Genomic DNA, 13577 nt, shown 5'->3' with positions numbered 1-13577 from the left:
GATTCTGACTCTTGATTCAGCTTGGTTGTGATTTTGAGGTGGTGAGTTCCAGCCCCACACAGACTCTGCGCTGACAGCATGGAGCCTGCTTGAGATTCTCCCTCTTTCTCTGTTCTTCCCCCACTCGTACTCTGTCATTCTCAAAATAAATAAACTTAAAAAAAAGTAAAAAAAAAAAAAAAAAACCTATAACCCTTTAAATGATTGTTATGCTCAGTTTCCGTTGGTTAAATAATTAAAACTATAATTAATTTTTTTAATTTTTTTAACGTTTATTTATTTTTGAGACAAAGAGAGACAGAGCACGAACAGGGGAGGGGCAGAGAGAGAGGGAGACACAGAATCAGAAGCAGGCTCCAGACTCTGAGCCATCAGCCCAGCGCCCGACGCGGGGCTCGAACTCACGGACCGCGAGAACGTGACCTGAGCTGAAGTCGGACCCTCAACCGACTGAGCCACCCAGGCGCCCCAAAACTATAATTAATTTAAAAAGAAATAATTTTCTGTATGTTACTGGGAAAATAAATCGTTGCTAGTCCCCAAATCCTAGCGATGTAATTTTACATACGGTCATGATTTTGTCTGTGAAAAAGCCGAAGACAAATAAACTTCCACACCAGAGTAAACAGGTGGCAGAAAAAATAAAAATAAAAACATTAGAAAATTTAACTTTCATAGTTATTGTGGCCTAATCTCATGGGATGTGAGAAAGTATTAGCATTTAAATATATTCATAAGCCAATTAAAAAAACACAGCTTTCAAAAGAAAATATTATTATATTACATATATTATTATATATTACATATATTACAAATATTATATATATAATATACATTATTCAAAAGAAAATATTATATATTACATAAACCCACTTGATGTCCATCCTATCCTCTGCAACGAAAAAAAAATTTTGGTTTTCCATAAAAATAACTTCAAGTAACCTTCAAAAATTTTAATCATAAGTTTAAAAGGTATAGTTTTGTTTCCCTAGAAAAAAAGTAATAGCTATTTTAGCATCAATATTCCTTTACCATAAGGTGCTTTACAAATATGTTTCTAAGAGCTTTTCTAAAGATAGAAATGAAGCAGATCAATATACTGGTTTAATGCTAAAAAGATCACAAATAAAATATTTATCATTTAAAAGCTAACTAGCCAAATCTAAGGGGAAAAAATGTGACTGTATTCTCAAGAGAATAGTGGTTAATAAGCGATAGTATCCCACCTTAGGCTGCTGGTAAAAGAAATATGTTTACAGACTAATTTAATTTATTAAAATTATTTTAAATTTTTTTTTATTTTTTTATTTAAAATTTTTTTGTTTAAATTTTTTATTTTTTATTAAAAAAAATTTTTTTAATGTGCATTTATTTGGAGAGAGAAGGAGAGAGAGTGCGCTAGCAGGGGAGGGGCAGAGAGAGAGAGAGAGAGAGGAAGCCAGAGAAAGAATCCCAAGCAGGCTCTGTGCTGCCAGCTCAGAGCCCGACACTGGGCTCAAACTCACGAACCGCAAGATCATGACCTGAGCCAAAATCATGAGTCGGATGCTTACCTGATTGAGCCACCCAGGCTCCCCCAGACTAATTTCACTTTAGATGGTCTATTTTCCCCCCAAAATCTCATTTCTTTAGAATTTTAAAATAGCAAAATAGTAGTGGTAGTAGTCATGTTGCCAATACTTGTTAAATTTTTACCTAGTGCTGGGCAGTAAGTGTTAGATGTATTAAGTACATTAATATATTCGCAACAGTCTTTTCCAAAAACCCCGAGACCTAGTTTGTGATTACTGCTGTTTCCGTAACCGTCCTCATTTGAATAAAGTGGCATCTCAGCCTCAGAGAAGTTAGCTGCCTCACCCAGGGATGTACAGCCTTATGTGATGGACCCCAGGTTTAGTGCATTGGAGTGAAAAAGCCAGTCTTTTCATACCTAAAAAAGGTAAATGAAAATTTAGTAGATAGATCATCATTGTTCTGTGGGATTTATTGCCTAGAGCCTTTCTGCACGTGAGAGGAACCTAACTAAAGTGGAAAAAGAGTGACCTTGAGCCAATATATTCATAGGGGCTCATGCCCAATCAGACACGTTATTTTTCAACTCATCTTTTCTGAGCTTTGGTTGATGAATCATATAAAGCATAGCAAAATGAACTCCTACGGATTTTGAAAAAAAATTGTCCTTATATGTAATCAAAAAAGTTCATAGGTGAATTGTCTTTATTATACTCTAACTGTACATTTCAGGTAAGAATCATTTACATTTGAAAATGGATAATAGAAGAAAATGTGTAACATGAGTTTTTCATTGTTTCATTTTTCATTATTGTTTTCATATGTTTCAAGAAAGCATAGTTTGCTTAATGTATTATTTTTATAGCATGAGACACTATTTTTTTTAAAAATCTTGCATATAGCCCTATTTTCAAAAATTGATAAATAATATTTAGAATCTCACTCTCCATGTTCATATTGGAACTTTGCGGGAAAAACAAAAACAAAAACACGAATTTCCCTTGGCTGAAAAATGCTTTGTTTTAAAAATTAGTCTTTCCCTTTAGTCTTTAGTCTTTCCTCAAAGTGGTTTCATGTAATAAGAGAATAGTTCTGTGGAAACTACTAATTTCTCTGGATCTTAGTTAGCTAGCTCAGTTTTCCTAAACAATCACTACCTACATAGTGTTAAAATTTGGTGGGTGAAGAAGATTCTGAAAATGGCATGGAAAAATTATTTTTCCTCCAACACAATTATGTGTTTGTTACTGTTTCTCTTTATCAGAAATAAAAGAACTATGATAAAAATTATACTTTTGTTGGGCATGAGAGGTGCAATTTGCTGATTCAATACTTAAGGAATTCTCATCTGCGACTTCATGGAGATGCTTAAAAGTAGCTACATGTTCTAGCACAGGTGAACTGCACAGTCGCCTGGGGAAAGTGTCAAGAATCAAGTCATAAACAGAATTAACTTTTTATATAACGTGTATTCCCTGAAGGAAAAAAAAAAGATTAAATACATGTAGTTGTGAGACTCAGTCATTCTGCAGAAAAATAAACCAGGATTCAGACAGGTGTGCCATAATTCAGTACCAACTTGATTCAAAATAAGAACAATCATAGTGATTCCGTTAGAATAAAACTTCTTTAAGTCATTATTAAAATATTACAACCTAATTTTTAAAACTATAATTTAGAAAACCTTTGTTTTACATGTGTATTTTTTTCCAAAGTGGTTTTCACAAAACCAAGTCTGTCCCTGTGCGTTATTCGCATTCCACACCACTCACATATTTGACATGTCATTATGCTACTGAGGAGTAAATGTGTTTTATCATCAAAACAGATCATTGTAATTTTATAATGTTATGTAAGCAAATGCTAACATAATTGTGCTGATTCATTTTGAATAAGTCTCTAAAATTGTCTTGTGACAATCTTATTTTCCCTCCAGGTAACACACAGTATGACCAGTTTAATCTGTTTCCATTGTGCTTATTTGTGTCCCAATACGGTTATAACTGTGTAGTCTACCCTCATATTCATCTACAGGCATGAAACACTTGATTCATTGTCACCACCACTGCTCTCCTTGCTATTTCTACTCTGTCAGCATATTTCATCCTAGTCCCCGTCACCTTTTTCATGGACTCTGTACGACATTCAGGAATTCCTGCAACCACATGCCTAGGAAAAATGACTCCCGTCTTCCCCTACCTTCCCATGTTATATTCCAGAAAGGTCATAAGTACAATAGCTCTGTAAAATGTTGCCTCTAATCTAATATGATTTGTTAAAATATTAACTGAAAAAATACAAGTAAGCCATTTATTCTAAGATGATGATTTTCAAAGTATTCACATACAGATATTTTAAAATGTATTCTCTGTCAAAACAAAGTGCTTTGAGCACACAGAATTTGCAAGTTTAAGACTTAAAACTAAAATAATTCCATATAGAACATTTATTTAACCCTCTCTTACACTTAGGGATGTGATAAAATTCATTATCTTCCTCTGAGGAAATCAAAAAATACATTGGAAAGAAGAGTTACTTGAGAGGTTTTTTTTTAACCTAAATAAAGTTTGAAAAAATATTTCAAGTCATTAACATGTCAGTTGCTTAAAATATTGTTTGAACGCCAGAGAATGGTTCCCAACAATTATGAAATTGAAACCTGCCAGTGACTATCACTTTTTCCTGTCTCTTTGGTTATGATTAATTTTCAACATAACTGTCTAAACTTTTCTGATTTGGAGCTTAGTAAAAGTTTTGTTTTTGTTTTTTTTTTTTTTAAGATACACTTTTTAATGGTCTTGGGCTTGGAGCAGTCATTGGCCTGGGAGTTGCGGCACTCTTGCTAATCCTGGTGGTAACAGACGTCAGCTGTTTCTTCATCCGACAATGCGGGTTATTGATGTGCATCACGAGGAGAATGTGCGGGAAGAAAAGTGGCTCCAGTGGGAAGAGTAAAGAACTCGAAGAAGGAAAAGCAGCATACCTGTGAGTATCAGACATTTGCACCGAATTCCATTACACAAATGCTACAAATGAGCTTGAATACTTCATTCAGTTACTTTGTTTTCCAAGTGAAGAGCTTGACCATAAGACTGTTGGGCACAGTAGTGTCTGCTTTCTGATCTTAAACGACCTTCAATATGACATGTTATAGAGCCAAGTGCTTTTGAAAACAGACTATTAAAATTTTTTTAAATGGGGTCCACACAAAAAAATAGATGATTTAAATACAGATAGAAAAAATAAATAACTATGGATAGAAAGATACATAATGGTATAAATGCATTTGTGATTTCTTCCACCATTTTTCAGTTTATGTTGAATAAAAGAAGGACATCAACAGCAAAAACGTGGTTAAACTGAGTAAAATCATAAATTATGACAATTCCTACAAGTGTATGAAGTGACTCCGTAGAGGTTTCCAGATTGTCTGTATAGAAACATTCTATGTGCCATGCAATACATTATTGCAGATTCTGAATTTACTCTCAAGTTTTGATCAAAAGATGATTATATGTTAGAATTTGGAGCTCTCTGAGGCATCTCAAACAATTAGACGGAATATAAATTCCACGAAAATACACAGAGCTGAATACTGTAGACTCCTTTGAATACGACTGAATACATGACTGTACTCCTGAATACAAGCCTCCTTTGTCATGTAAAAGAGCAACTAAGAGATTTTAATACTTTTGTTTTGTTTTGTTTTGTGTGTCTTTTAATAGCTTTGTATCTAATTTAAAAAGTACAAAAGGCTCAGTGAAAAAAGACATTGGAGAGGGCCACCTGGATGGCTCAGTTGGTTAAGAACCCAGCTTTGGCCCAGGTCATGACCTCATGGGTTCTTGAGTTCAAATCCCACATTGGGCTCTCTGCTGTCAGCCCGGAGCCCGCTTTGGATCCTCTGTTTCTCTCTGTCTGGGACCTCCCCGCTCAGGCACTTTCTCTCTCTCTCAAAAATAAAAAGAAAATTAAAAATAAAAAGTTGGAAAGCAGGCACACTCACATATAAACACACAGTGTTTATGTGTAGATATAGGTGTATTTGTATACGTATACATATGTGTGTATATTAAACCCAGCAATCAAAAATAAGCATTCTTAAGAATTAACATTTGCTTTACTTTTTAAACTTACAGTTTTTCTGTATGTGGTTTTCTAATAATTCATTATGAATATTTTTAAACAGACAAAAGAGGTGAAAGAATTTTATAGCAAACACCCATTTAGCAACCACTTGGGTTCTACAGAAATATTTTGTTATATTTCTCTTATTATGTATTTTTCGATCCTTTATCCATTATTTTCTTTTTGCCTTTCAGAATGCGTCAGTACACTTAGCCCTTACACAATGCAACTTGCCTATCATTGCATACCGATTTTATGTAAAATTTGCATAACACAAAATGCACAAAATGTTCCCTTAATGAATTTTAACAAATGTTTATATCTGTATAAGTCAAGACTTATCAATTTCAGAAACTTAGCATCATCCTCAAAATTTCTGGGACCGCTGGGTGGCTTAGTTGGTTAAGTGTCTGACTCTTGATTTCGTCCCAGGTCATGATCTCTTAGTTTGTAAGATGGAGTTCCATGTGGGGCTCTGCACTGACAGCATGGAACCTGCTTGGGATTCTCTCTCTTTCTCTTTGCCCCTCCCCCACTCACTCACACTTGCTAGCTCACTTCCTCTCTGTCTCTCAAAATAAATAAACTTAATTTTTTTTTTCTCTCGTGCTTTTACCCAAAAAGCACATACTACCCCACCCCTGCCCAGGCAATTACTATTCTGATGTTTTCACCATAAATAATTTTTAGCTGTTATAGAACTTGATATAAATGGATTCCTGTAATATTTACTCTTATGTGTCTGGCTTCTTTCATTCAGCATCACATTTTAGGATTCATTCATGGTGTTACATTTTTCAGTAATTCATTTCTTTTTAAAGTTGAGTTATTTCTGGGGTACCTGGGTGGCTTAGTTGGTTAAGTGCCCAACTTCGACTCAGGCCATGATCTCACAGTTTGTGAGTTCAAGCCCCCCGCCAGGCTCTGTGCCGACAGTTTGGAGCATGGAGCCTGCTTCTGATTCGGCGTCTCTCTCTCTCTTTGTCCTTACCCTGCTTGCGCTCTATCTCTCTCTTTCTCTCAAAAATAAATAAACATTACAAAAATTAAAGTTGAATTATTTCTATTTGTTTTTCTATGCATACATTGAGGCAAGTATGATCATGCATTAATTTCTAGGCTTAGCAATATAGGAGAATCCACTCTGCATGGCTGCATTGTTTTTGCTTTTTATCTCCACACCTGTTTCAATCCTACTAAACAATTTGTCTATGACCATTTCTTATGGATACCTTTTAAGGGATATTTTCCCTTCATGGGATGCTAAATTAGATAGCCTACATTTTCATTTCAAAAACATTAGATTCATTTCACAATCAAAATGCCACCTGCTTACTTGTTGGAAACAGAACACAACAAAGGACAAACAGAAGTCAGGCTCTACTTCAGACTTGAATGGGATATTAATGTATGTCAGAGTAAACATAGTGGGATCTATTCACTATCCAGTATCTCTCACTTTCCTTATTAGAACATATTTTTCTACCTTGCTGTGCTTCTACATTGTCTTATTAACTAAATAAATATATACCAAACTTTAGTTTATTTTTCACATATTGAGAAAACAATGTGCTATATAACATAATTATACATATATACATATCACACATGTATACACACACACATAAGTCAAAGCTGAATTTTATACATCTTCGTTCTTGGTGACCCATTGAGCAAATATGTACTGGATAAATACAAGGTATTTGTACAACCTAGCAATAAAATGGTGACCAAAGCAAATACGATTTGTATTCACATGAAACTCTTGTTCTGATTTACCAAGACAGATAATAAGTACTAACTAAAAAATAAAGTGTCTAGTAATAATAAGCACTAAAAATAAGCACTAAGCACTAAAAAAAAAAAAAAACAAGAAAGAAAAAAGGAGTGGCAAAAAGGAGTGACTACAGATAGGGTCATGAAAGGTCTTGCAGGGGAAGGGAACATTCTAGAAGGTGGAACAATTAATACAAAAGTCGTTGAAACAGGAATAATCTTACAATGTTAAAGTCCAAATGAACATGAGTGGTGTGAGGCCAAGAGGGTCTGGTGCGAATGTCAGGCTGGAGAATTATCTAGGTACCAAAATATTAAATCTTCAGTCAAAATAAGGAACATTGTTATTTCTTTTAATAGAAAGCTCCTGAAAGTTTTTAAAGGTTACTTTACTTGTGAAGAATGAATTTCTCAAAGGTTGGTGGTGCAGAGGAAAGAGTTAGAACTGGAAAGACTGAGTGGGAGGGTCTTGGAATACCACACATACAAAATTATAGTCTTTTGGACCAAGGTCGTAGTACTACAGGCATATTAAAATGTACAGAATTTAGATGTAGCTGAGATAGAGTCAACTACTATTGACTGATTTGTCTTTAGAGTGAAAGAAAGAGAGAAATCATGTTTTTATCTTAATTAACTGGAGAAATATTGGTGACCAGGTGCAAAACAATGAGGTACATTCAAATTCTGGTATTTATTTTTATTTCACTCCATTAATTGGTATTTTTTCCATCAACACTTCTGTTTGTAAATCCTGCTGAGTTTAATTAACCTTAAAGATTTGGGAAGACGAAAACACAGGGTTCATTCCATCCTTGTTATCCATCATAACTTTTAATATCACCATTTCCTCTGCCTTGGGAAAAGAGTTTTCGATGCCTATTCAAAAATTTGTTGTACAAATCTGTCAATACTTTATTAAATATTATAAATATTATACAAAATCATGATGACAAATAGAATATAACTGATTGGATGGATTGGCTCCCTACTGACCCCTAAACGTGATCCAAAGCATTCTTAGACTAGCACTTTTATGTTATCACAATTATAAGACTGTGCAGATGTATTACAAAATATGTTAGTTACACAGGGTGTTCTTTTTTAAAGATTATCAAGTTGCAGAAAAGAAAAATTAAAGTCAATGTCATACAGAATGACATTCATGTAAAGTTCTAGAATATTCCTTTGTTCGCCTCTTATAAATTTAAATTAAACTTACATTTATCTTTCATTCTCATTATTTATCTAGTAAAATGGTGAATGATTTTTATTTTATCAAACAGTACTTCTACTCTTGTTTACCCAAGCATTAATTTATACTAATAAATATTTATTCAATACCTACATAATCAGGCACTATTCAAAGGCCCAGAGATGCAACTGTGAGGAAAAGCAAACTAGTCCCTTCCATCATCTAGCTTTTAACTCTGTTGGGAAACACATTTCAATGAAGAAACAATCAAATAAATGAGGAAATAATTTCTGTTATATATGCTATGTAAGAAAAAAAAACAGAAAGAATTTTCCTGGTCAGAAATACCTGAGCAGGTTGTAAAAGAACTAGCCAAAGTGTGTGTGTGTGTGTGTGCGCGTGTGTGTATGTGTGTGTGTGAGAGAGAAAGAGACAGACAGAGACAGAGACAGAGATAGAGAGAGACTATATGTGTGGAAATGGCTTCTCAATGGGCAGAAAGAGAAATACCCAAATCCATCCCCTTTATTGCCACATGAGAAAAGAGAAATACCTAACTCAGTTCACTTCTACCATCCTGACCCTCTTAATGGGGGGGAAATCCAAGAAGTCATTGTGAAGGGCAGCCCAGGGGTACAGACTTACTAAATGACTGAGACATAAAATGCCCCCTCTCCACATCCCACTTTACCATCACATTAGTGGAGACCTGTGTTTAGCAGTTTCTTCTGAGTAGTACATCATGCCCCAGTATCAAGAAAAAACTCGAGGCAAAAATCATTTTTGAAGAGGCGAGCTAGCATCAGGCCAGATTCAGAGAAAGCAGGGATGTTGGAATTATCAGACCAACACTTGTTTTGAAATATATGATTAATATGGTGAGAGCACTATAGGACAGCATGAAAGAAGAGATGGGCCATGCAAGTAGAAAGATGGAATTTCTAAAAAATAATCCAAAAAAATATGCCAGAGATCAAAAACATCCTAATAGAAATGAGGAATAGATTAGTAGACTAGACATGGCTGAAAAAAGAATCTCTGAGCTTTGAGAAGATCTTAATAGAAAATACCAAAAACAAAACAAAACAAAACAAAAAACCTAAAATAAATAATAAATTAAAAAAAAAAAAACAGAACAGAAGAAAGACTGAAAAAAAAATCTAAGGACTATGGGACAACTACAAAAGGTGAAACATATGTATAATAGAAATACCAGAAGAGGAAGGAACAGAAATATCTGAAACATTAATGACTGAGAACTTCTCCAAATTAATACGTGGCATGAAACCACAGGTGCAGGAAACTCAGAGAACATCAAGGAGGGCAAATACCCCAAACAAAACAAAACAAAACAAAACAAAACAAAACAAAACAAAACAAAAACAACTGTACCTAGTCATATAATTTTCAAACTACAGAAATTGAAAGATAAAGAAAAAATCCTCAAAGAAGCTGGAGGAAATAAATACTGTATCTATAGGAAGTAAAGGTAAAAATTACATCTGACTTGTATACACACACTGATATGTACACATTCATATGTTTATGTGTATATCTATTATTGCAGTGTTTCCTCACATAGCAATGCAGCTTCAATAATGTACCTTTTTCAGCATGTAAATTTCCTGACTCATTCTTTTTATTTATAGGTAATATTCCATAGTATCAGATACCATAATGCATTTACCCACTTTTCTTTCACAGCAATTTACACGAAACTTTCAATATTTTATAATGTTGAAGTATAATATACTGTTTTGAAGTTAACTTTCACATAAATCTTATAAATGTACACTAACTCCTAGATATGAGATGTAGATCAAAACTGAAAAATATGTCGGGCTCTGGGCTGACAGCTCAGAGCCTGGAGCCTGCTTCCGATTCTGTGTTTCCCTCTCTCTCTGTCCCTCCCCTGTTCATGCTCTGTTTCTCTCTGTCTCAAAAATAAATAAACGTTAAAAAAAAAAATTTAAAAACTTAAAAATATTGGCAAACTACCCACAAAAGTCTATACCAATTCGTACTCTTGATTTTTATTGAGATAAATAATATATATTTTGAGATATATAATCTATATATAAATAATATATATTTTATATATTGAGATAAATAACATATATTGAAATAATATATATTTCTCTACAGCTTCTCAAATATTAAATATTATCAATTTTTTATTTTTGTCAATATAATAAGTGAAAGATACCATTTAAAATATGCATTTTTTTTTTTCTGATCCAAGTTAGGCTGAGCTTACTTAATTTTGCTTTGGTCAACTTATTTCTTATGGGAATTTGTTATTCATGTTCTTTACACATTTTCATGGAGTCGTTTATTTTTTCGCGGAGTGATTTAACTTTTACTTAAAAAAATTTTTAAGTGTATTTATTTATTTTAAGAGAGAGAGAGGAGGAGGGAGGGGTAGACAGAGAGGGGGAGAGCTGGAATCCCAAACAGGCTCCACATTCTCAATGCAGAGCCCAACGCTGGGCCTGAACCCTCGAACAAGGAGATCACAACCTCAGCCAAAATCAAGAGAGGGTGCTTAATTGACTGAGCCACCCAGGCACCTCTCAATTATTTTTTAATTATATAATTTTTTGATTTGTATTTGATGTTGTATTGGTTGCAAGTATTTTTCCCAGTGTATCCCAAAATTTGGGTTTTGCTTATGATTCCATTAGTTATATGAATCATTCCATTTTTATTCAAGAACTGATGAATTTTTATAAAATATTTCTTTCTTGATGTGCTTGGAGATATTTTCATTTTGTTTTCCTTTAATCTGTTGAAGTTACAAGTGTTAGTAATGTATTCCCAACATAAATCCTACTTGCTCTCCCAGGATAATGAAGACGGTTATTAATTAAGTGCTGCATATAGGCCCCATTTTAAACACTCCGAAGAAATTAGTTTGGTGTCTCCGTTTTACTGTACAAACAACAGGACACGGAAAAGCTTGTGCAGTGAGTTAGAGCTATCAGTTTGGCTCCAGGGAACATGTCTTAACTACTCTGCTGTGCTTGTCATTTTCTGCTTAATAATCAGTTCTAGACACATGGCTGGAGTGTATTCATTTTTTATCAGTCTATACATTGTGAAATTGTCTATAAATTGTGGCATATACTTTTATGCCAATTCAAACAAAATATTGCCTTGCCACTTTTTATAATTCTAAGGTAAATATAAGTCATCCTTCTGGTATCACTTCAAGTCAAATTAAAAATAATTTATATACGATAGGAATTAGACTCATGTAAGTTATGTGTGCTTCAGATATTTTCACCTAAGGGTAAGTAAAAGATGCACTTTATACTCCTTACAGTATTTATTGTAATAGAAAATATTGGAAATAACCTAAATGTCAGTCAGTTGGACACTGGCCAAATATATGGTGGTGCATATACACACTGGCATAATATACACTATGAAAAAGAAAGAGGCAACTCTAACTGTTCTTTTATAAGCTCACACTAATGTCTAGTGTCACACTAAACAAAAAGGCAAAATTAGGGGCGCGTAGGTGGCTCAGTCGGTTGAGCGGCCAACTCTTGATTTTGGCTCAGATCGTGATCCCAGGGTCATAGGATCAAGCCCCACATTGGACTCTGCGCTCAGTGAGGAGCCTGCTTAAGATTCTCTCTCACTCTGCCCCTCTCCACCACTTGCTCTTTCTCTCTAAAAAGAAAAAAAAAAAAGAAAAGGCAAATTGTATTCAATTCTTATGTACCATTTGTGTGAAAATAACTACCTGCTTTTTTACGCATATATGCTAGTATATGTATAGAAGGGATGTCTCTGGAAAGCAATATTTAAAAACGTAACAGTGTGGGGCGCCTGGGTGGCTTGGTCGGTTAAGCGTCCGACTTCGGCTCAGGTCATGATCTCACGGTCTGTGAGTTCAAGCCCGGTGTCGGGCTCTGTGTTGACAGCTCAGAGCCTGGAGCCTGTTTCAGATTCTGTGTCTCCCTCTCTCTCTGCTCCTCCCCTGTTCATGCTCTATCTCTCTCTGTCTCAAAAATAAATAAACGTTAAAAAAAATAAAAATAAATAAAAAAAAATAAAAACGTAACAGTGATTGTCTCTTTGATAGGGAACTAAATATCCGGTAAACAAGGAATGGTGGGGAGGTGTACTTTTCTCTCTATATCCTTTTGTAGAATTCTATATGAATAGGCTAGCTAGTTAAACATTTTAAAGATCATTGAAATAAAAATAAAGGGGCACCTGGGTGGCTCAGTCGGTTAAGTGTCTGACTTCACTCAGGTCATGATGTTGCAACTTGTGGGTTTGAGCCCCTCATTGGTCTCTTTGCTGACAGCTCAGATCCTGGAGCCTGCTTCTGAGCCTCCGTCTCCCTCTCTCTCTGTCCCTCCCCCACTGGTGCTTTCTCTCTCTTTCTCTCTCTCTCTCTCTCTCTCTCTCTTTCTCTCTCTCTCTCTCAAGAAAAGAATATATATATAAAAAACAAAAATAAGGATTTTTAAGACAACTCACCATTTCTCATTGCTATTTAATTTCCTTTTAGTAGTGTTTATTTTATTTCTAGTTTGAAGTTGTTTGTTTACATAGTATTTTCGATAGGGAAGATATAATTAAAGTCACATTCACTCTTTTCTATTTCATCGAAACCCATATATCTTCACCTATTGTTAATATAATTAAAAATAAAAGCCAGCCTTTCGAATCACTTTTTGCTCAGAATCATCAATGACCACATTTTTTCAGAGTATCATCCTCTGTGTCATCAAAAGCATTGGTGCCATGAAGAATTTTTTTATTTTTTAATTTTTGGTAAAGTTTAATTAATATTTTGAGAGAAGGAGAGAAAGCATGCTCCAGTGGTGGAGGGTAGAGAGAGAGGGGGAGAGGGAGAATCCTGAGCAGGCTCCAGGTGTCAGTACAGAGCCTGATGCGGGCCTCAAACCCAAGAAATGTGGGATCATGACCTGAGCCGAAACCAAGA

At 34.6% G+C, this 13577-nt stretch overlaps 1 protein-coding gene across 1 annotated transcript in view; it reads left to right on the top strand.

The window, feature by feature from the left end:
* Positions 1–13577, top strand: part of NCAM2 (neural cell adhesion molecule 2) — a 531010-nt gene that overhangs the window by 507593 nt on the left and 9840 nt on the right. The window contains exon 16 of the mRNA XM_078452862.2: positions 4293–4497. Coding sequence (XP_078308988.2) covers positions 4293–4497 — 205 coding nt within the window. The remainder of the gene's footprint in view (positions 1–4292; positions 4498–13577) is intronic.

Source organism: Panthera onca, chromosome C2, assembly GCF_046562875.1.
Source record: "Panthera onca isolate mPanOnc1 chromosome C2, mPanOnc1 haplotype 2, whole genome shotgun sequence".
Classification (NCBI taxonomy): domain Eukaryota; kingdom Metazoa; phylum Chordata; class Mammalia; order Carnivora; family Felidae; genus Panthera; species Panthera onca.
This window is presented reverse-complemented; position numbering and strand designations above follow the sequence as displayed.